Source organism: Photinus pyralis, unplaced genomic scaffold, assembly GCF_008802855.1.
Source record: "Photinus pyralis isolate 1611_PpyrPB1 unplaced genomic scaffold, Ppyr1.3 Ppyr1.4_LG1, whole genome shotgun sequence".
Lineage (NCBI taxonomy): Eukaryota > Metazoa > Arthropoda > Insecta > Coleoptera > Lampyridae > Photinus > Photinus pyralis.
In genome coordinates, this window is record NW_022170249.1 from 52,323,066 (window position 1) to 52,345,219 (window position 22,154).

General features: G+C 37.0%; 3 protein-coding genes across 4 annotated transcripts; 2 read left to right on the forward strand and 1 right to left on the reverse strand.

The window, feature by feature from the left end:
- Positions 1 to 1,634: 1,634 nt before the first annotated feature.
- On the forward strand, positions 1,635 to 5,591 carry LOC116162453 (brachyurin-like). The gene is made up of 9 exons (XM_031476076.1): positions 1,635 to 1,728; positions 1,782 to 1,859; positions 1,921 to 2,018; positions 2,070 to 2,236; positions 2,289 to 2,419; positions 3,990 to 4,082; positions 4,141 to 4,241; positions 4,967 to 5,133; positions 5,188 to 5,591. The coding sequence occupies exons 1-9, from the start codon at positions 1,681 to 1,683 to the stop codon at positions 5,589 to 5,591; spliced, it is 1,287 nt and encodes a 428-aa protein (XP_031331936.1). The 5' UTR covers positions 1,635 to 1,680.
- A 1,430-nt stretch (positions 5,592 to 7,021) lies between these two features.
- Positions 7,022 to 8,142, reverse strand: LOC116180484 (chymotrypsin BI-like). 2 transcript variants are annotated; one of them, XM_031500490.1, is made up of 5 exons: positions 8,036 to 8,142; positions 7,898 to 7,975; positions 7,743 to 7,843; positions 7,498 to 7,661; positions 7,022 to 7,446 (listed from the first exon to the last, which is right to left on the reverse strand). In XM_031500490.1, the coding sequence occupies exons 1-5, from the start codon at positions 8,078 to 8,080 to the stop codon at positions 7,067 to 7,069; spliced, it is 768 nt and encodes a 255-aa protein (XP_031356350.1). In that variant the 5' UTR covers positions 8,081 to 8,142; the 3' UTR covers positions 7,022 to 7,066. The 2 variants fall into 2 exon arrangements, with proteins under 2 accessions (XP_031356350.1, XP_031356357.1); XM_031500497.1 differs by lacking the exon at positions 8,036 to 8,142 and having other exon boundaries at positions 7,739 to 7,843; positions 7,898 to 7,959.
- Positions 8,143 to 16,456: 8,314 nt separating this feature from the next.
- LOC116158960 (probable cleavage and polyadenylation specificity factor subunit 2) lies at positions 16,457 to 21,253 on the forward strand. Its single transcript, XM_031471839.1, has 10 exons — positions 16,457 to 16,757; positions 16,805 to 17,070; positions 17,123 to 17,368; positions 17,419 to 17,830; positions 19,748 to 19,900; positions 19,950 to 20,227; positions 20,332 to 20,609; positions 20,656 to 20,800; positions 20,853 to 21,043; positions 21,094 to 21,253. The coding sequence occupies exons 1-10, from the start codon at positions 16,609 to 16,611 to the stop codon at positions 21,184 to 21,186; spliced, it is 2,211 nt and encodes a 736-aa protein (XP_031327699.1). The 5' UTR covers positions 16,457 to 16,608; the 3' UTR covers positions 21,187 to 21,253.
- The last annotated feature ends 901 nt before the right edge of the window (positions 21,254 to 22,154 follow it).

The window sequence follows — 22,154 nt, forward strand, 5'->3', positions numbered from 1 at the left end:
TTGAAACAAAGATTACATGTAGTTGATCTGATTACCTACTCTGAACCGCAGTTTTTCTTTGGAAATCTGCGGTGTTCTAATAGCATAAGAAGTTACAAGCTTGTAAAGATGACGTATAAGGAGATTATGTTTTGTTTTAATACTTCCATTTAATCATATGTCAATTTGACATCAATGCGGTTAGAAACAAGGATAGTATTATCGAAGAATGACGCAAACTAGTAAGAGAGGCAATTAGTCCATAAGACCCCATACTGAATCTGGAGGTGCGAACGCGCTATAGTATGAAAATAAGAATACCTAATATATGGCGTTTAGCACATTATTAACGAGCTCCGGCGAGTTTATAATTTTGCAGTGTCTGTACATCCATTCGTTAGCACGATACCTCGAAAACGTATGGACCGATTACGATGCAATTTTGCAGGTATATTTTCTATCCAATTTGTAGCTCGGGGTTCGCAAATTGGTAATGTAAGCCAAAAAATAAGTGACATCTCCGTTAGTTATGAACCGAATTGCATGAAATTCAATATGGGCATAGCTTTAGCCATATAACACGTAATGCCAAAAGTTGAGTCTAATCGATTCAACATTCACAGTGCCCTTTTCGCATCTCGACCATTTATGAACCGAATTGCAAACTTCTTTATTTATGAATGTATTTAAATGAAATTTGATATATAGGCACTTGGAATAAAAGCAAATCTATCGCCAGTTTCAACATTGCTAACATCTTGTTCTTTGTTTCTTCTCTTGTGGCTGAAAACATGAATTGTTAGTATTTCATTTTTACTTAATTTTTGGTTTTTAGGGACGGTGATCCCGTCCGACCTTTTTTTGTTTTGGGGACGGTTATCCAGTACTCCTTTCTTCAACTAATTCAACTTATTTATTAGTATCTTTAAAATACTAATTTTTTTTTGTTTGGTGAGGTTGCGCCATTTCCATGTCTTTTTGTTTTTGGGAACGGTTATCCAGTACCACTTTCTTTAAAACTTTCACTAACTCAACTATCACATGATAGTATCTTTAAAATACTAATAACTTTTTTTGTTTAGGGAGGATACTCCAGCCCCATTTTTTAACACTAACACGGTTTTACAACAGTAGAACAGTAGAATACTCAAGGCGATGTAAAACATATTCGGCAAAGATCATGTAGTATGATCTTTACATTCGGTTACTTAGGATAAGCTTCCATGTCAGCCACACTACCTAACATTTCACATTAATTGATGCGAATAAGAATACAATCATAAATTCATCCACACTTGTTGGAAACCCTCATTTTTTTAAACATAACGGGCGATCAAAAAATCATACCATCATGACCTAGCTGACAAGAAAAAAACTTTCCAACTGATGATCCTCAACGTGTACTTAAAACATATTTACATAACCTTTGCGTAATATCAAAACTACATGGTACTTCATATAGTTCAAGAATTATACCTAAGCGTACCACATAAGTACCACTTGAACTGATTACCTACTCTAAACTTGATTTTTTCTTTGGTTTTAATCCCTTTTTATCCAATTTAGAGTTTCATGCAATTCATTGTTTTTCATCTGCTAATCTTAGGATACTTGAGTACTATAAAGTCACTTGAGATTAAAAAGTCATATAAAAGAGCATAGAAATGGATGGCTAATTACTTCACTTGGTGATTTGAAACAATGAAGACCTTCATTGCATTTTCAATTCTCTTACTAGCCTTTGCACAGGTACGTACATAAATATTATTTATCAACTGCGGTTCTATTAAAACACTTTCTAGGCTAAGTTCATCAACTTCCACCCACCAACTAAAATTGTTGGGGGCGATGAAGCCGCTCTTCATGGTTTCCCGCATCAGGTACTTACTTACATGATTCTGCTGTTATAGTTCCTTACTTACATGAAATTTTACATAACAGGTTGCACTATTCATCCAAGTTCCACAAGGAACAGGTTTCTGCGGAGGTTCCCTTATCTCCGACAAGCACATTCTTACAGCTGCGCACTGCGTTTCTAGGTAAGTTCTTTACAAATTACCCAAACTCCCACTAAAATGCCTTTACTGCAGCGCTTCCTCAGCTCTAGTTATGCTAGGAGCACACAACATCAAAGCTGAAGAATCTCATCGTCAAGAATTCAACACCACCAGCTTTGCTGTCCACGAACAGTGGTTCCCCCTATTTATTTTGAACGATATTGCGATCATCAAAATTAATGAAGCTATTCAAGTTGATGGTAAATAATTAACCCTTGTCGAAGTTATAAATTTAACTTGATTTCGCTGCAGGTGTAACTGTTAAAATCCTTGCGTTGGCTCCGGCCACCGAAGACGCCGTTCTAACTGGCCTACAAGCCACAGTTTCCGGATGGGGAAAAGATTCAGATGCCGCTCAAGGCGTTAGCAGTGTGCTTCGTTACGTAAACTCAACCATTATAGAAAACAGTATCTGCAAAATTTTCTATTTCGGTAACATTCGCGATGAGCACATCTGTATGAATGGATGGGAAGGTAAATCATCTTGCCAGGGTGATTCCGGCGGCCCACTTGTAATGACCAGGGATGGTGAACTCACTCAATACGGGGTCGTATCTTTTGGAATAATATTTGGTTGCGAAAAGGGATGGCCATCTGTATACACAAGCGTTCCCAAATACAGAAGCTGGATTGATGGAAAATTGGCATCTTTCTAAAGTGAAGAAATGATTTCTCCATAATGATCTAATTAATCTAATTATACACTTTAATAAATTTTTAAAAAAACCTTCGTCCTTGCTCGATTGAATTATTAATATTCCCGCGAAGGTATATCCAGTGTCGTAACTTGTACATCTTTCGCATTCCTTTCACATTTAGTGTGTGAAGTGCACATTTATAGCGGGAACTATCCAATGTGTAACACCAGAATAGTAATTTAAGGTACACAGATTTTAACTGGAGCATATGAAACTTTTCCAAAGGGTCTATTTTGACTTCACTTTTAGAATACGATATGCTATTTTAAGTATTTGTGTTTAAAGTTTGGTCGTGAAAGAAAGATAGGGAAGAATATATAGATAGTATTTAAACATTTTTATATTCTTATCTTTTATACTGTATTTAGATACTTTTTGGAAGTATCAAGCTCTAAAAGGCAAAGGTTATTCTAAAAATCTATATGTATGTGTAACTATACATATGTATAAACATGAAACAGGGATTACAGAGAGCCGACGCGAGCTCCGTGAAGTTAGCAAGGTCATTAAAAGCACTTACGACGGTACATGATCACATCCTTGGTGCTTCGTTAGTGCCTCTTATTGCTTTATAACTTGTATCAGCACGACCGGCCGTTTCCGAGAAATCGACTCCCCCTTGTGTAATGCGGACTTCCTACCCTCGTTAGAAGCAATAACGACCGGACAAATACTAATCGTTAGTGCTTCGTTAGTGCCTCATAGTGCTTCATAACTTGCATCAGCACGACCAGCCGTTTCCGAGAAATCGAGACCCCCTTTTGTGCAGTACTATCTCATTGCTCTATATAACAGTCTTACATGATTATTCTCAAAAAAGAGATGTAGGTAAATAACCGCAACACTACCAATAATTAATAAAATACGTAGCTTAGCTTATATTATAACCATATCGTAGACATAGAAAAATGTCCTTACTAACCTAGTTTTTTAAGACTGCCATGAATTTGTAAAACAATAACGTATTCCATTAAGGCTGCATAGCACGCATGAACTAAAAAAACCGTACTTGACAAATATTATTATCTGCAAAGAGTAAACCTTGTTAGCTCCTAAAAACCAACAAAGTTATTTACCTATCGAGTAAATTAAGGCTATACATTCTCGTAACTTGTCATATAAAGGCAACTAAATTGCAAGGTAGGCCGCGTTTCTCAATGAAATCTTTCATAGGTACTGGTCCTTACCTTTGTACATTGTTCGGTGAGTTACGCAGCTTAATTCCAACGCGTCTTAGTGCTTTTTTTGGTTGAAGGCAAATAAGGGTTTCAACGACAGAGATGTTAGATCCTTGGGTTCCAAAATTGTCGGCGGATCGGAAGCATTTCCATGCGAATTTCCTTATCAAGTAAGAAATTGTCCATGTTGAGCGTAATTAAGTGCCTATAGTAACGTGTACATTTCAGGCGGCGATCTTCATTCTTGACGTAGACGATGAAGACCTTTTTTGTGGAGGTTCCCTTTGCTCAAGATATCACGTGCTAACAGCAGCGCACTGTTTATACAAGTAAAGTCTCTACGTACTTTGTTCCATTGATTTTCGACAGTAGGTAACATAGTAACATAGTGACAAACGGTTTCATCATAATTAACTTTTAGATAATGTTCTATATCTCTTATGTACAGTCATTGACAAAAGTAATGATCGCCGAATAGGCAGCATACGCAACCAATATTTGAATATATTGTGCAACTTGGAAATGCGAACCAACAAATTAAGGTAGAAACCACGGACCCCGATGTGGTATAGGTATGTTGGTTGCTTATCCTATTAGACGATCATTACTTATGTCAATGAGCGTACCTAATGAAGCGCTCTGTAGCATAACCACCACAAAACATGCATTCGCATCTATAGAAAAAGGTATGCAAGCATATTGAACATGCAGAAATACATTGAGCGTTATACATAAAGCATGAATAATAATTTTTGCTAACAAAAAAGTTTGAAATTGGTTAGTTACTAATTTAAAATTCTATCTTGAAAAAGGTTAGCTCACTCGCTTCGAGTCTGAATGAGTTGGAGTTGCTGCTCATTTACCTAGAAAAAGCTGCTGCTCAGATGAACGTTTTGTCTCCACGTGTTTTCTTTGCAGTGGCGGTTTCTAAGTAAGGCTCATCTGGAAAAACGGTCGTTGTATAATTCTGTAATTAAATTAAAAACGCTTCAAAAATGGATATACAAAAATTGTTACATTTTCACTCCATAAAATAAATGTTAATAATTTACAGTGCAAGAGAAAGTTTAATCCTGCTGGGAGCTCACAACATAACCGTCAACGAGCCTAACGTCCAACATTTTGTATCTTCAAGATTTTTTGTCCATCCAAGGTACAGCAGTAGCACGATACATAATGACATCGCCGTTATTATGTTGCCTAAACCTGCTGTAATTAACGGTATGCAACTTATACATTACTTAAATAGCCAGCTACCTGTACTTACAATTGCAGAATTTGTTCAAATAATTTCACTACATCAAAATCAAACGTTGTTATTCGGCCAGGAGGGCACTGTGTCCGGTTGGGGCCTACAATCAACTAAGGCTAGGGATATCTCCCCTGTCTTGAGACATGTATCCCTAAGGATCGTGTTTCACTTCATTTGCTCTGCAACATATAAGGATTTCACTAGCGGCACACAAATTTGTCAACACGAAGCAAAAGGTAAATCAACCTGTTCAGGAGATTCTGGTGGACCAGTGGTAGTGTACGATAGAAAGAAACGCCGTCGCATTCAGGTGGGGGTTGTATCGTTTGGTCACAGAGACGGTTGCGAGGTGGGAAAGCCTGTTGTACAAACAAGAGTTTCTGCTTATTATTCCTGGATAGAAAGTATAATAAAGAACGATTATTAAAACCCCAACTGTTTCTTATAGTCATTCAACAATACCAACAAATATAGTAACTGTGTTTCAATACATAATGCTACGTTTCCACGCTTCCGTTCAAAGCGACATTCAACGGGCACAATCACGAGCACGAGCATGTAAATGGGTTGCTCGCCTCTGCCCGCCTCTGCTTTCCTGCTTTTGCTTGTGCTCGTCACCGATCCGGACTAGTGTCGGTTTTTCGACAAAGATCAAAGGGTGAATCTGTCTGCCCTCGTGTACCTGTTTACATGCGTGGACGGGCTTGGTGCGATTTCTATAAATTTTTATCATCCACCACCTTCTCCGAGCTCTTCGTCTCTTTTCAATTCGTTGTTGTTGTTTTTTCCAATAAAAGTACGTATGTCAAACCGAACGGAACAGCTGCAATAACATCTACGTCCGCCATGTTTGGTTGTGAGCTTGTCCTGAGTTGTGCTCAGATGCGTGTATACAGCTTGCTTTGTACGCAGTGATTCGCCGAGCAGCTTACCGAGATGCTTGCCAAGCTGTTTGCCGCGTGTGGAAACGTAGCATAAAACTTCATGAAATCTTTGAATATAAATTATATTCAAAGGCAAAATCCTATACAGTAAGTAAATTAATATTTACTTACTGTATAGGAACATACAAATCTCCTATGTCCAACTCTTAAATATACATGTCAAATACCCCTTAAGATATGCAACCAATCTTACATACTTTCATCTTTTTCAAATGTTTTTCAATAAAATCCTTCTGTAAATCTTCTAGTGAAGCAAATGTTCTCTGGGCGTAGTTTTTTGAATCATAGTATTTATGGGTTACAGACAAGCAAAATTATATTAATACGACCGTTTGTTGTTAATAAGTTTTATAACAGTTCTAAATGTTTCTTATATCACCACAACAAGAGAGATCCTCACTAAGTAACAATTTTACACCCTGTTTTTTATTACTGTTTTGTCAACTGCGAGCGATTATAACAATTTTATCATTACGAATTCCGATGACAAAGTTTAATTCCCATTTTTATTGTTGCAGACGTGCCGGAATAACTTGGCACTGAAGGTAAAAAAATAGCCCTTTTGTAGCGGAGAATAATATGACACCGGCGCGTTTAATTGATTTGCCCTTCACTGGATACGGTAATAATTTTATACGCGATGATAATTCGCCTACCCAACCAGTATTTTATCGTCGTTTATTTAGCATGGATAAAACGCTGACACGTTCGAATTAATTCACTGCTATAATGTTACTTCATTTGACTGTAAACGCACGAAGCACGCGTAAAATTGAGACTCAAAAAAATACCCGCAATCACATCTTGGTTTTCTGGTGTCCAAAAAAAAACGATAACTAATTGGCAATAAAAGAAAAGTAAAAAATACACGTATGGAATTCTAATGGATAAGTTTAAATATTCTAGGCCTTTATTAATTTTACAGGTTAACTTAAACTCTAATTGATAGTGAAGAGTGTTATTTAGCCGCCGTAACCGCAGCTATCCAATCTCTGTATGGATAAATGTTGGTATGCACAATGGGCATACCCACTTTGCAACCAAATGAAATAATACCGATAAGCACATCGCCCCATCCGTCATTCATTACCACAGCGCCTCCAGCATCACCATCGCATGATGATTTTCCGTTCGGTGTGCTCTGGCAAAGTTGGGTGTCCAAAATCGGAATGCGGTAAGCGTCTGAGCACTTTCGGTTATCCACTATCTCCAATTCGACATGTCTCAATGCCAGTGCCATCGAAACATTTTTTGATTCCATTCCCCAACCTACTACTGTGGCATTCTTGCCAACTAAGTTTTCATTGGTGCATTGTAATCTAGCCTTGAAAACCTTTTCTGAAAGTGTATCAATGAGTTTCTATTGTTCCGCTATTCATCACTACCCACCACCGTACACTGCAGCCTGCGGCAATTTGATGATAGCTAAATTATTTTGAAGAGTCTTTCTACTCCACTGTGGATGCTTGATGAAGGTGCTGGAAGCAAACTTTTGCTTTCGAGAGATACCAGCGATCGAGTGAACGCCCAAATATACAGTGGCGTTAACGGCCCTATAACAGTGAAGGTTTTAAATTCAAATGAAATCTATTTGTGGTCATATAATAACAGTTCAGTTGATGAATTATACCTACGTATCGACACAATGTGCTGCTGTAAGAACAAATCTTTCTGATATAAGAACACCTCCACAGAACCGTAAACTTCCATTGGTACTTGTATAGTAGATGAGCGCCTAACGGTGTAACCTACGTTCAGTATTAAATTGACGGTATAAGATATTACCTACTTGAAATGGGTACTGATGATTCTCTGTCTCTTCACCTCCGGTAATTCTCCATTCTAAATGAGAATTGCTTGACCTTGCCTACAACCAATATTTAGGTATGCACGTTCCGCATCAAAATTAGGAAATATATATGAGTACCTTTACTAAAGCACATAAAATCATCAGCGCTACGATGCACTTCATTTCGGCACATATGATGTATAGTAAGCAATTTTTGAGACGCCATTATATAAGTACATCTCCTGGTGTTCATGAAAAGCTTAATGTCCACATAATCAAGATATTTGTGTTTATTTAATATGAATTATGGTTATTTTTCTTGGGTTTCAGCATGAAAAAGGCTAGAGTCTACAATCATGTTGAAACTTTCTATTAGACATATACGTACAATTTCTTTGTTTCCGTTTGCAAGTGAATAGACCACAACAAATGAGATTCCGACAGTGCAAATACCTAGCACCTAGTAATTTACCAACCTTGAGTAATACTCAATATTTGGAATTTGGTACTTATTTTATTGTAATTTTCGAATTAAACATAGCACATACCTATGCAAAAGAAACAATTGTTATGTACGGACCAACAGTAATGAATAATAATGATTATTTTAGTATTAGGACCCTAGTCCTAGTTGGATCTTGTACTAGGTACGGTGATCGTCATTCGTCGTTTACCTTTTATATATGAAGTAGCACAGAGACAGAACAAATTAAAGACGCGATAGGATATAATGAAGCTTATTCTTGAATTATCATTTTGGAAATGAACTCTTTTTCATTTACAATCTACTGTAACAGGTGGCCGCTTTAGGCTTAGTCAGATTTGATTTCGAATTTACGAATTTGCCAGTATAGGTAATTTTATACGTGTACCGCTTCATAGTGAAAAAGAACGGAACTAAAATGCTATAGAATGAAGCGCATTCAGATAAGAAGCAAAAAGGACCCAAAGTACCTACTCTTTGTAAAAAGCGAGCGTGCAAGTAGATAAGATTCAAAGCACCACAGGGTTGCCGTTTCTAAAGATCGTTCTTACGGAGCATGAGGACCGAACTTTCAGCTATACCCCTACATGCCTAAAAAAAGCGGCCGAAGTTCCGTTGGGTCTGTTTCGGTTTTCGATTTTTGAACTTGGCAACTGCATTAGGAAAAATTAGGTGGGAGAGAGAGATTCTTCGGTAAACCTTCAAGACGAACCTGTCTATAAGGCTTGCGCGGCATTTTAGATCGCGAACCATTTATTTTGCACTGAAAGTTTCAAGACGAATCCGTATAATCGAGATATACAGAAGGTGTAACAGCCGCGGTTTTACTGCGAAAGTTGAAGTTAATTGCCGAATTACAAGAAAAACTCTGCCGATATTTCGGCGAAATTATTGTAGGGTGTGCTTCTATTTAAGTGGCGTAGCATTTTCGTTTTATTGTATTATTTGATCAGCGTGATCGCGTTTATATAAATTATTTGCGCGAAAGCGTGAAACATTTGATTTTGCAATTTTTCTTGTAAATTTATATAAAATTATAGTGTGCACGTCATTTTTTTGTCCTCTTATCTCTATCTCATTCTGTAAAAATTCAATATGACGCCCTAAAAAATAAGAAAGTAGTAGCCTGTAGCTGTAGCTTTTACATCTAGGGTGTTATGTAAATTCTAATAAGAGATTCAGAGTCTCTGATAAATGTGCCCATATAAGGTGCTAACGGGAACCATCTATTTCCGACCGAGAAAATAAAAACGAAATTTGATATTTCTGATATTTTAGTTATTTTCAAAGATTTTTCAAAATTTTGTTCCCATTTAACCTATACTGTATCTCCAACCGTTACGGAGATTCCAATGGTGAGCCACGTATTTAAACCACCCTGTACATCAAGACAATGCAATATCCTCGACGAAATTAGTAAATTCTGTTCTACTGGAGGTGTACTTCTGTATAATGGTTACTAAACAATCTATAACCTTCACATTTTTTATTAATTTATTAACAATTTGTGCCTTTACCTGCAAATACATCTTTCTACGTAAAATTTAAAGTTAAGTGAACAAAAAGCACAATCTAAATTGCATTGCACAGTAGATATCACTTCGTTAAACGGTGTACAATGAACTCTCCAAAAAAAGCTGTGGTAGATAATAACAAACCACAAATGAATACCACAAAAACGCCACTGAGGTGCTCAAAAGAGAGAGCCGCCACCTCCTATTCAGAAATGAACTTGCTCTTCTCCTTCTCTGCGTAGAACTTTCTATCTTGTTCCAACTTGTCGTACAATCCACTTTCAGTCAGCCTATCAATAAACACGTCCAAACTATCAATAAAGTAAAAGCATTTCTCACTCACAAATACATTCGTGATAGTCGGAAATAGTTCAGTGTCAACAAAATAAGGTGGTGGGGATACCTGTAGTCTCAATTCAATAGATTGCAATGTCTTGAGAAGCATGTCGAATACGAAACTTTTATCGGCATACCAGCTTTTTGTTAGGTTGTACGGGTCATCATTTTTACGCAGAGGCTGTTTGAGCTCTTTAATTGGTACGTCGTTAGAGATAAACGAAAAAATTCGAAATATCATCCAGGACTCAGCATCTAACGAAATGGAAAGATTGCTCCTCATCAGCTCGGTAAAGCTCTCAATGTGTTTTCCCGTTGGTAGCGACACCAACAACCGCATTAATTCCGCAACCTACGCGGTTTGTATGTGTATACTGTATATGATGTAACACATGATTGAGAATCTTGCAGTTGAACAGTTGGGAATCCAATTGGAACTGCCACACAATGTCATTCTGACAGTGTTTGTTATAATTGTACCAAAGCTCACTTTAAATCGACAGATAACGTACCAAGTTGCAGCAAATAACACAACAGCCACAAGAATCGATATCCAAACTTCTTTCCTGAAAGTAAGTAATAAAACCTCAATATACGAGATTTTATCTGCTGGAGGGACAACGAACACAACGTTATCCCTTGCAAATACACGACTGACACGATACAATATATGTATTAAAAACGCCAGTGACATATCGCCAAATATATTCGGAATTGGCCATAGTTCATTGATATCAACAAAGTCGAAAGAAATGTTTAATCTTTCCTGCGTTACATTCAAGGTATACGATCTAGGATCAAACTCGTAACGCCATTTAACTGCGACACCGACAGTTGCGGGGCAGCCATTATAGTTCCTGATAGATTTAGGAATTGTGTCCGTAATTGAACCTATACAGCTTTGATTGTGGATCACGTTTACTTGTTTTCCGCAATAATTCAACGAGTGGTTTGGATCTCCCGTAAATAAGAGCGACTTCGTGCGGCTTTTGATGTCGATCTCCAACACTGCAACGTAGACGACGCCGTTCTCCCAAAACCACTTCAAGATGGCTTTGGATAAATTATTCTGGTCGGTTATCACTAGAAATCGTCCATCGAGCAATTTATGGTCAGTTTTGTTCAAATCTTCCATGATTCCCTCAAATATGCTAAAGTTGTTAGCTTGAATTACGCAATTGTAGATTTTCCAATCGCATCCAAGCACATCACTTTTGGTGTCATCAAGAACCTTGGGATTAGTTACGTGTAACGGTAAAATATGGTTCAAGTTGGATAGTAAACGAAGTTAACGGGTTCTTTTCCATAAATCGTTTCAATAACCATCGCGCCACATTCCTCTACCCATCGCGACGATTGACAGATTCCAATTCGCGAATGAGTTTCGTGCAGAAAAATTGCGAAAAGGACACAAAATAGAATATCGCCTTTCATTACCGCTACCGCTACCACAGATTATATACCGCGACTTATTACGACGTTATTACGAGCACGTTCACAAATTACGCGAAGTAAAGTAAAACTCGAGCTAGAACTTTTTCATGGAATTGATTAATGACTTTAATAGCCATTTATATTCTTTGTGAAACCTTGCAGTCTATAATTTCACGTTTTTCCGCCAACATACAATGACATAGTAAAATATTTACTGAACAAGCTCGTATTTACCTAAAAATAACAGAGTAACAAAGGTGACACGACCTTTCATACTTTGTTGAATTTGCGATCGTTATTTAATAGCAGACGTGAATATCTAGATTTGTCAATTATTTCCATAGACTTGGAATAATTTTGAAGGGTATTCAATGTCCAAATTGGGAACACCCTGTAAGATTATTTATAAGTTTTGATAATGTCTAATTCATTTAATGGTCGCGTCGTTCTGAGCATTTGAAAGCTGCCAAATTGCCTATTCTTCTAAGAATCACAGAGGGTTGCTAGCGATCTGTTTTCCGCTTGTAACTTGCAGAATCTTCTCCAAGGACCCAGTAGTAACTTTCCAGGTGCGTACCAAATAATAAATCATCAAAGGTAGCTAGGGGTTTTCCGGGGCAAACTTCCATAAGGCGATTAAATCTACGATACAATTCGATTTAGTGACCCTTGAGCACAGAACAAGTGCACTTATTTTTAGAGAAGTGGATTCATGTGATCCTTGAAACCGTTACTAGTAATTTTGTTTTGTGTTGCTATCTGTCTGGCTGCATACAATTCATTGTCAGTTTAGAAACATTCTATATCGTTGAAAACTTGATATAGAGATATACAGGGTGTCCAGTTACAATAAAAAATGTTCGTTATTTCAGATACGTAACTAATTTGTTAATATTTTTTTGAAATTATCCTTGATATATAGGTAGGTACCGATTTATTATTCAATGCTAATATCGTAGAAAATATTTTGCAAACTCCTATTTTAAGTAGGCATCCCAAATAAATATAACTATACAGGGTGTTACATGACCGTATATAAAAAAAATTGGGTGATAAGTGCAATCAAGGACAAGCACTTTTTCCAAATAAACTGAGGCTCCAACGTGTTTCGTTTGGGAGCCATCCCCAAAGAAGTGGTGTAATTTGGATTTCTTCTTTAATTTTTTTCTCAGTAAGCATAAGAGTTACAAAGATGGGTGGTCTTTGAATAGGTTTTCGGGTATGCCCTATCCGATTTTGAACAAAATTTTTCAAAATTCCTTCCACGAAAGGGCGCACCCCACCTTGGGGATGCGAACAAAAATTCTGATTTCGACGAAATTTGGTGTCTGGGGGTTTTTGAACATGGAAATCACGAATCTGGAATTAGTTTTTGAAAATTGGAAAAAAAGTGCCACTGCAATTTTTGTCTTGACAACGGAAATGGAGAGAATTCCACGAAATTTGTTGTGTACATATGAGTTAAGGAACAAAATTGTCGAACAGTTTTTTAAACGGGGTAGGAATTTTAAAATTTTTTTTTCCAAATCGGATAGGGCATACCCGAAAACTTATTCAAAGACCACCCGTCTTTGTAACTCTTATGGTTGCTGAGAAAAAAAATTAAAGAAGAAATCCAAATTTCGCCACTTCTTTGAGAGTGGCCCCCAAACGGAACACGTTGAACCCTCGGTTTATTTGGAAAAAGTGCTTGTCTTGGTCTCCTCTATCACCCAATTTTTTTTACATACGGCAATGTAACACCCTGTGTAGATTAAAGCTCAAATTTTATGTTGAATTTATTAGCGCGCAGATTGAGAATTTTTTTATATCTTGCTTCATAAAAAACGTAAGAAACACCTCAATCTGTTTTGCTGTCTCGTTTAATATTTTTTCTTTACTTTGGCCAAGGTTTTGCAATCACTTATAATTTAAACATAAATAAATCATTTCTTATCTATATGTGCACGAAGAAACATTAAACAACTGGGTACAAGGTGAAGTCTATACACTTTTAATATTCATACAACTTCACTCCCTCTCAAAAGGCTGATAAAATTTAAAATAATATAATAGATAAAATATCGGCAAAAACGTACCCATATACGTCTTCCCAATTACCTAACAATGCTTGTTGGCATTTTTAATAGGAAATATTTTGGAAATTTAGGAAACGAAGACCTTTCATTTGTCATTCCTGGGGATTGCGGTCCTAGCTCTAACTGGAAGCATTGAATAAATTTTTTACTCACTAGTTGAGGTAAAGTTTAGTGAGTGACTTTTATCGTACTTACACAAAATCCCTCGTGATTGATTATTTATGTTCCGAAAATAGCTCTTTTTCGTTTTCATTTGCCCAACTTATAGGTATAGGTCTCATATTCCATATTCTTCCAATGTTCTCCTGTGTTAATATGTGTGATTTCTTCTGTGGCCCAGGGAGAAATGTCTGTATTTGTCTATGGCCATTGTTTACTATGGCCTTGTCTGTTACTGAAACTATTGAATAATAATTAATTATATTTACTTATTCAATTCTGAAACCAAAGTTCGAGTATATAGGCACCTTATCTTACGTTTGGATCGCCCTTTCATCGCCGCACATCAAACAGAATTGAGTCATATCCGTCCCGGTACATCTCGCCTTCACATGACCCATCTCCCAGTACTTAAAACATTTAGCCGATCTCCATTCCCGGATGCTATTCCTGACCTTACCGTATTCTTGTATAATTATCCTTTATGAGGACCATCTCTCGTTCGACCGTGACTAAGTCCGTTGCTGTTGTTTTTCTATCTTGGTAACTCTGATTATGATAGCTGACCATGGATACTTCTTTGTACGAGTATCTCTCTTGAATGTAGTGTGTATATTTGTCTCCTCATTCACTGCATTATCCTTCATTTTCCTTAGTACTTTCGAATGACTTTGATCCGGGTTCACAGAATCGGGATTCCGGACTTCTTGTTGCCGTTTGCCTCCTTCTCCTCCTGCGTGTGTTTTGTTCCGATCCTCTCCCCTTTTTGATACTCCTTTGTTTCTCTGTTTCTTTTCGACCATAGTCGTTATGTTAACTTCGACGTCGGCTTTGTCCAACCGATATGGTACTGCCTTATTGATCAGGTCGATGTCTCCTTTTTCACAAACCACGATGAGCAATTTCTTCTTTGAACTCCACGCTCGCCAGGGGGCGCATATATATGGCCACTTTTTTACCTTCCACGATCTGTGTTGTGTTTGCCCATCACCCCTGTCGTACCCCATGTCTGATTTGGTATCTTCGTCCATTTTCCTAGATATATGAATTGGTCCGGTTCCTTTTCGTCGCCGGACGTCTTGATCCTCTATTACGGTACTCGATGCACATAGGTCTTCCATTGCTTCATTCGTGCTTTGCAACAACTTGGAAAACTGGCCGAACTTGTTTCTCGCCTTACCTTCTGGGTCCTCAACGTCTCATGGGCCCTTATTTACATCCGTCCGCACACCACCTAAGAAACTCTTCTCCACCTGTTCTTTCCGTACCCACTTGAATATTTGGAGTTGCTGGCACCCTTTCTGCGTTATGAGTACTTATTGCCCCATAAGGGACACGCTTCCATCTTCGTTGCTAGCAGTGCGGGATTCCCGGCCGAACGAAATTAGTTCATAGTAGCCTTCGAACAAAGTAATAGCATCGGAATCAGAAAAAAAATCGGGTTTAAAAAAGACCATACGATATGAGCGGAAGGTTGCACAGCCGAAAAATAGGAAGAGCCGCGTTGGTAACGAAGCTCACATGTTTTCGCATATGGAATCCATCTACGAATCTGGCTGAATATCGGGAAGGTCGGGAACATAAATCGAACTTAATTTGTAGCCGTGGTTAGCCGCACAACCGAACTTAATCCGGAAAACAGTAAGATGCCAGTATATTAGCGCTTAATTTACTTCAGTCTCTTTCAATGTAAGTTTTCCCGGATTATTGTTACAGCGTCCGAAAGTTCTCGTCCTTTGGCAGAGGAGAGAAAATTAATTATTTTACAATTTCAATTCCCTTGATTGGGTTGCTGATTGTAGTTTCGCAATGCTAATTTGAAACTAGGATAGAATTGATCTGAATATTGGTATTAACTGGACTACCGAATTTTGAAATTTCAACCCGGCCAATTAAGTAAGAATAGACTAACTAATCAGATGTGTTGCAGCAAACGGTGTCTCGGCGTCTGATTGGCATGTGTTTGGTATCAAATGAAGCGCGCTTAATTAACATGAATTTTAAGCCGTTTCCAGATTTGTGGGATGACAGGAAATCGAGGAATTAATAAAAAAAGGTTTTAATTTTGAGTGTTATCACCAGAGTTCGCCGTGCTGCTTGGAAAATCCAGCATTCCCTTTCCGAAATTGCAGAAATTTATAAAAGGAAAGTGATTTAGAGACTTTCTTCCATTTGCTTCGTGGTAATGGTAACGTGTAACGTGTGCATTTTTTATTACAGTTGTAAAAAAAGGCAAGAAAATGCATCACTTGCAGAATATGTAACAGCATTGAATTTATAGTTATAAATTGAATGGCAACAGTAACACAAGCGTTGAAGTGGCCCAGCACAATCCTAAAAGCCCAACTAACGAATTTATTGCTCGAAATGACCTCCACTAACTCCCATGCAATAATAAATGTTGATTCAAACCTAAATTTTCCATTTCTTAAGACTTCAGAGTTATTCTAGTCTACAACATTCAGCATTAATTCTTTTACACCGTGTATATAAACAGGCGAATGGGTAAACTCGCTCTTGACGGTTGGCAATCCTGCATAATACAACAACATAACGCTGGTGTCGTTTGCGAACATAACCTAACCTGAAAGTTTGGGAACTCCTCAGTCCTCATAGCATCAATACACTTACAATGAAATTGCATTCAGTATAAGTATGTACTAAAAAAGGAAGCGAATGTTAACATAGGCACACACACAAAAAATTATGACCTCAATTATAAAACTACAAGCTCTTTCGGGAGCTGTAGGCGAATCACCTCCTTGCTACATCTTAGATGTGGACGAAGTGAGAATCTTGTTAGACTGTGGCTGGGATGAGAAATTTGATCAAGATTTTATGCGCGAATTAAAACGGTATTCGACGTATTGTTTTCAGATTTCATTCGAATATAAAATTTCAGGCACGTAAACACGATCGATGCTGTCCTCATATCGTATCCGGACACAATGCACTTGGGTGCTTTACCTTACTTAGTAGGGAAATTGGGTTTAAATTGTCCTATCTACGCAACGATTCCGGTTTACAAAATGGGGCAGATGTTTATGTACGATAACTATCAATCACATCATAATATGGAAGATTTTGATCTTTTCACTTTAGATGATGTAGATGCAGCATTTGATAAAATTATCCAGCTTAAGTTTAATCAGAGTGTCTCTTTAAAGGGTGAGTAATACTGCGTTTTAGTTTTGTTTATTACTCTATGTATTTAATGCAGGAAAGGGTTACGGTCTCACTATAACACCGTTACCTGCTGGTCATATGATCGGAGGTACTATTTGGAAGATAATGAAAGTTGGAGAAGAAGATATCATTTATGCTAATGACTTCAATCACAAGAAAGAGCGTCATTTAAATGGTTGCGAACTGGAAAAACTGCAAAGGCCCTCACTTTTTATTGTTGATGCTTTTAACGCTAATTACCAACAGGCACGGCGGAGAGTAAGGGATGAAAAACTTATGAGTATGATTGTGTGACCTCCATCAATAAATGGTAATGAGGTTGTGTTTTAGCTAACATATTACAAACACTACGAAATAACGGCAATGTACTGGTCGCAGTGGATACAGCTGGTAGAGTATTAGAATTAGCGCATATGTTGGATCAGTTGTGGAGAAACAAAGAGTCAGGCCTTTTAGCTTACTCGCTGGCTTTACTAAACAACGTTAGCTACAATGTCGTCGAGTTTGCCAAATCACAAATAGAGTGGATGAGTGACAAATTAATGCGCAGCTTTGAAGGGGCTCGTAATAATCCGTTTCAATTTAAACATCTGCAGTTATGCCACAGTATGCAAGAGTTATCGAAAGTGCCCAGTCCAAAGGTTGTATTGGCCAGTTCTCCTGATATGGAGAGTGGATTTTCCAGAGAACTATTTTTGCAATGGTGTTCGAATAGTAATAACAGTATTATTATAACAACAAGGTAGGTTGGGGATTTGTGATATGCCATTAAACTAAAGGAAAACCATTGAGGCAACTTTTGATTCTGAATCAGATTGATTAATAATTGCCTTTTCTCTACAATTTTGTATGGCTAACTCCATTTCTTTAAATCTGAAATTATGTTTCATACTCGGTTTCATAATAGCTTTTGACCTAGGTATAAGTAATTATGGGTCTATAATTGTACAGAGATCATTTTCAAAGAATACATATGTATAACTTCTTTTTAAATGGACCACATCCAAGCATTACTTATTTTATTGTAATGCCTGAATTAAACAAGAATACACATGCAAAAAGTATCATAAATGAAACATAATTCAACACAAAAAAAATAAATACATTCCTCCTCTCATCCCTCACTGTGATGTAAAATGCAGATTTCCTAACACTATGCTAAACATTTTTTAAAAAATCTTCTGATCTTACCACCTTTTGGGTACGAGAAAATTTTAAGTTTTTCTACCTTGAAGATTACAATGTATTTCTTATGGAAATAATTCCATGGCCGATTGTGATTGAAATCAAATTCATTCGTTTATAGTGTCACATAGTCACCATCAACACAGCCATGGAATTATTTCCATAAGAAATATATTGTAAACTTCAAGGTAAACATTCAAGATTAATTCCCAGATGAAATACCAAGTGTTTAGTATCTCTGGTTTTGTAATTTTTTTCTATGAGTGACATTAATATCCAATATGGCGTCCATAAGAATGTTGATGTGAGTTACTCGAAACCCACAAGTCATAGATTTTGATTTTAGCACCATCACCAAGCTGAGAAAAAATAACGATATAGGTACATATCATTTTATAAAACTTTGATCTGCTAGACAGTCAGTTTAAATAATTAAAACGTACAAACATTACCACGTCTGGGTTCACCCAGAATACGTAGGTACACTATTCACTATAACCACCTGTTATATAACTAATTAATCTTTACATCGCTGCACCGACATCCTTCATCCAACTATCATCTGCACTTAGTTAACCTCGATCTGTTTATTCAAAATAAAAAATAAAAAAAGGCCTTTAATGGGTCTTTTTGGGTAATCTTCACCCAAAAGAATCTCAGAAACGCCACCTCAACTACGAAAATCGGTCAAAACTTTTGAATCTTGTCAGACGTTAAAGATATCATACAATCGGCCTAGATATGATAAATGAAAGATGCTTCCCACACAGAAATTAGCTTTGGATATTATTTTTGTCATATTCACCGTCGGAAACCTCGTAAACGTCACCCCAAACGTAAAAATCGGTCTAAAAACATATATTTCCTGAAATTTTAAAGATTGGCGCCATTTTCAATCCTAAGGGACGGAACTTTCGGCTTTGCGACTCAAATCACTCTAATAGGTCTAGTGAACATGTGTTCCAAGTGGCACAATTTTAATACGAAATGCCGTTTGTTCTCATGGGCCGCTCCCACTATAACAAATAGTTATATTATACTATAAAGGGATATTTTAACCATTGAGTGAATTAACTTTCACGAGCTTCATTTTATAGCTAAAGCCATATAAATCATTGTGAAGCTTTTGACAATTCTGAATTTAATTTAGACGTCAAAAATAGCAAGCTTAGGCTCTACCGTCGCGGTCGTTTCCATAGAAACAGCATTGTTGTAGGTTCTGAATATGATTTTATATCGTGCTCCACGTCCCACTTGAAATAAGAATGGCAGATGACATTAGAATGCACAAAAATCTGTTTCACTTTATCTACCCTTGTGGTTAAAGTGATCACTTTACGGTTCAAAAGCGGCTTAGCCTACTCATTCAAACCTATTAAAATGTCAATTTTACCTATAGTATAAAATAGATTAAATAAAATAAAATATGTTAGATTCTACACTACTTTCACTTCTATAAAAAATTGTCTTTTAGAACCTCGCCTGGTACTCTTGCGCGTGATTTAATTGATAACGGTGGCAACAGAGCGATTGATCTGGTTGTAAAAAGGCGAGTTAGATTGGAAGGTTCAGAATTGGAAGAGTACGAAAGAAGGGAAAGGGACAAGGAGGACTATTATGCTAAAGAGTATGTTTTTTTTGCAATGTCAACCGTTTAAGATTTCCCAGTGTTTTAGTGAGGACGTAGAGTCAGAGTCAGATGATGATATCGAAATGAGCATAATATCAAAGGGCAGGCACGATATCGTAATAAAACAGGAAGGCAAAGTAAGCACGAGTTTCTTTAAAGTAGCAAAAAAGCAATATCCCATGTTTCCTTTTCGAGAAGAAAAAATAAAATTTGACGAGTATGGGGAAATAATCAAACCAGAAGATTATAAATTAGCAGATGTGGTAGCGGAGGGAGAAGACAATAAAGAAAACATAGTTATTAAAAAAGAAGAGGAAATTGTACGTAAGTAGTTAAATTAGCAAAGTTAATAATCTATGTGTTCTGGTACCTACTTTATATCAGTTTTTTTATTTGATTGTTTAGTAATCATTTCAGTTTCTTTACAGCTGATGTAACGGAATTCCCGTCAAAATGCATCATACTAAATCGTACTGTGCAAGTAAATGCACAAGTGCAGTACATTGATTTTGAAGGAAGATCAGATGGAGAATCTCTTCTGAAAATCTTATCGCAGTTAAGACCTCGAAGGGTTGTTGTCGTCAGAGGGTCTATGGAGAGCACAGCGACAATTGTCAAACACTGCGAAGAAAGTATGACCTCAAGAGTGTTCGCCCCAGCTCAAGGGGAGATAATTGACGCTACTAGTGAAACCCATATCTACCAAGTATGTGCAGCATCTCCAGCTGAACTGAACTCACTCATATTTTTAGGTACGTTTAACAGATGCCTTAGTCTCCCAGCTCAATTTTCAAAAAGGTAAGGAAAGCGAATTGGCTTGGGTGGATGCCCAAGTTATGTTCCGAGAAGCACAACATGACGCTAAACGATTAAATGTTGACAACGAACCAATGGATGGTACAAACATTTCCCATTATGAGTAACATTATAATGACTTGTTTTACTGTAGAGGATGAAGAGGAAACAAAAATTCTGACGTTGGAACCATTATCGAGTGCATCTCCCCCCTCCCATGACACAGTGTTTATCAATGAACTAAAATTGTCCGAATTTAAGCAGGTGTTATTAAAGGGAAATATAAACTCGGAATTTTCAGGCGGAGTTCTATGGTGCTCTAATGGTACTATAGCAATTAGAAGGGTAAAATGGTGCAAACGAAACTATTCATATAAATAACTGTCTTATTTTAGATTGAAAATGGAAAAATTATTTTAGAAGGATGTATCTCCGAAGATTATTACAAAGTAAGGGAACTTCTATATCAACAATACGCTATTTTATAAGTGCAAACAATTTTTTAATACAAATTTGTGGTTTTAATTTTCAATAAAATTGAGTTTTATTAAAGAAGTGTGGACAATATACCTACATACGTGTAATATGAAATTTGTATGACAATCAACCTTGCATGAACCTATTCAAGATTTCTAAGAATAGGTATGATATAATAGACGTTGAACACTTTTTAAATGTTAAATGTACACATTTGCAAAGTTTGTTGGATTCTTTCGACCAAACTAATACCGAATAAGCGACTTTTACGGCACGTAAACTACAGGAGTAAAAATTGACGATTTTTGAAGTACAGTAGAACTTCGATTATCCACGCCACGATTTCCCTTCATTGAATTTTTTAACTTTACATTTTAAATTTACGGACCATGCACTGGAAGATTAAAACTGATCAAAGATTTTCACACAGACCAAAGTAACAGACTTTTTTTCAAAAGTACCTATAGCTAATCTAAAAATATGCGCTTTTTTGCAAAGTTAATTTATTGGTGTAAACATTTTGGTTGCGATATTTAAGTACAAATTTTCTTTTGTAATAATTTTCTGATTTCAGCGGACTTTCCAAAAGGAAAATGAACGCTGTTATCCGCGCTTTGTCCGTCTATACCGCACTAGTCCTCCAGTTTAAGCTTTTTCGGTGTAGCACGGCCCCGAGACCAGAACGACAAAAGATTTTTTTGGACTACTCACTTCCTTTGCGAGATATTACTGATTCTATGCTAGGAATGCGCTTTCGTCAGTAGCGCGTGACCACGTTTTTAACGTGTTTATCTCTACATGTACTTAAAAATTTGCTGTGGCTAGCACAGATACCACCTGCATGCACGTTCTGCTTTTCGGTCCTTTCTTTCATGTCTAAGAATATGTGTACCAAATTTGGTTCCATTCAGTTTAGGCGGAAATGACAGTAGAGATGGACTGACATCATCGAGATTTTGTTTGATTCGGAATCCTGGTG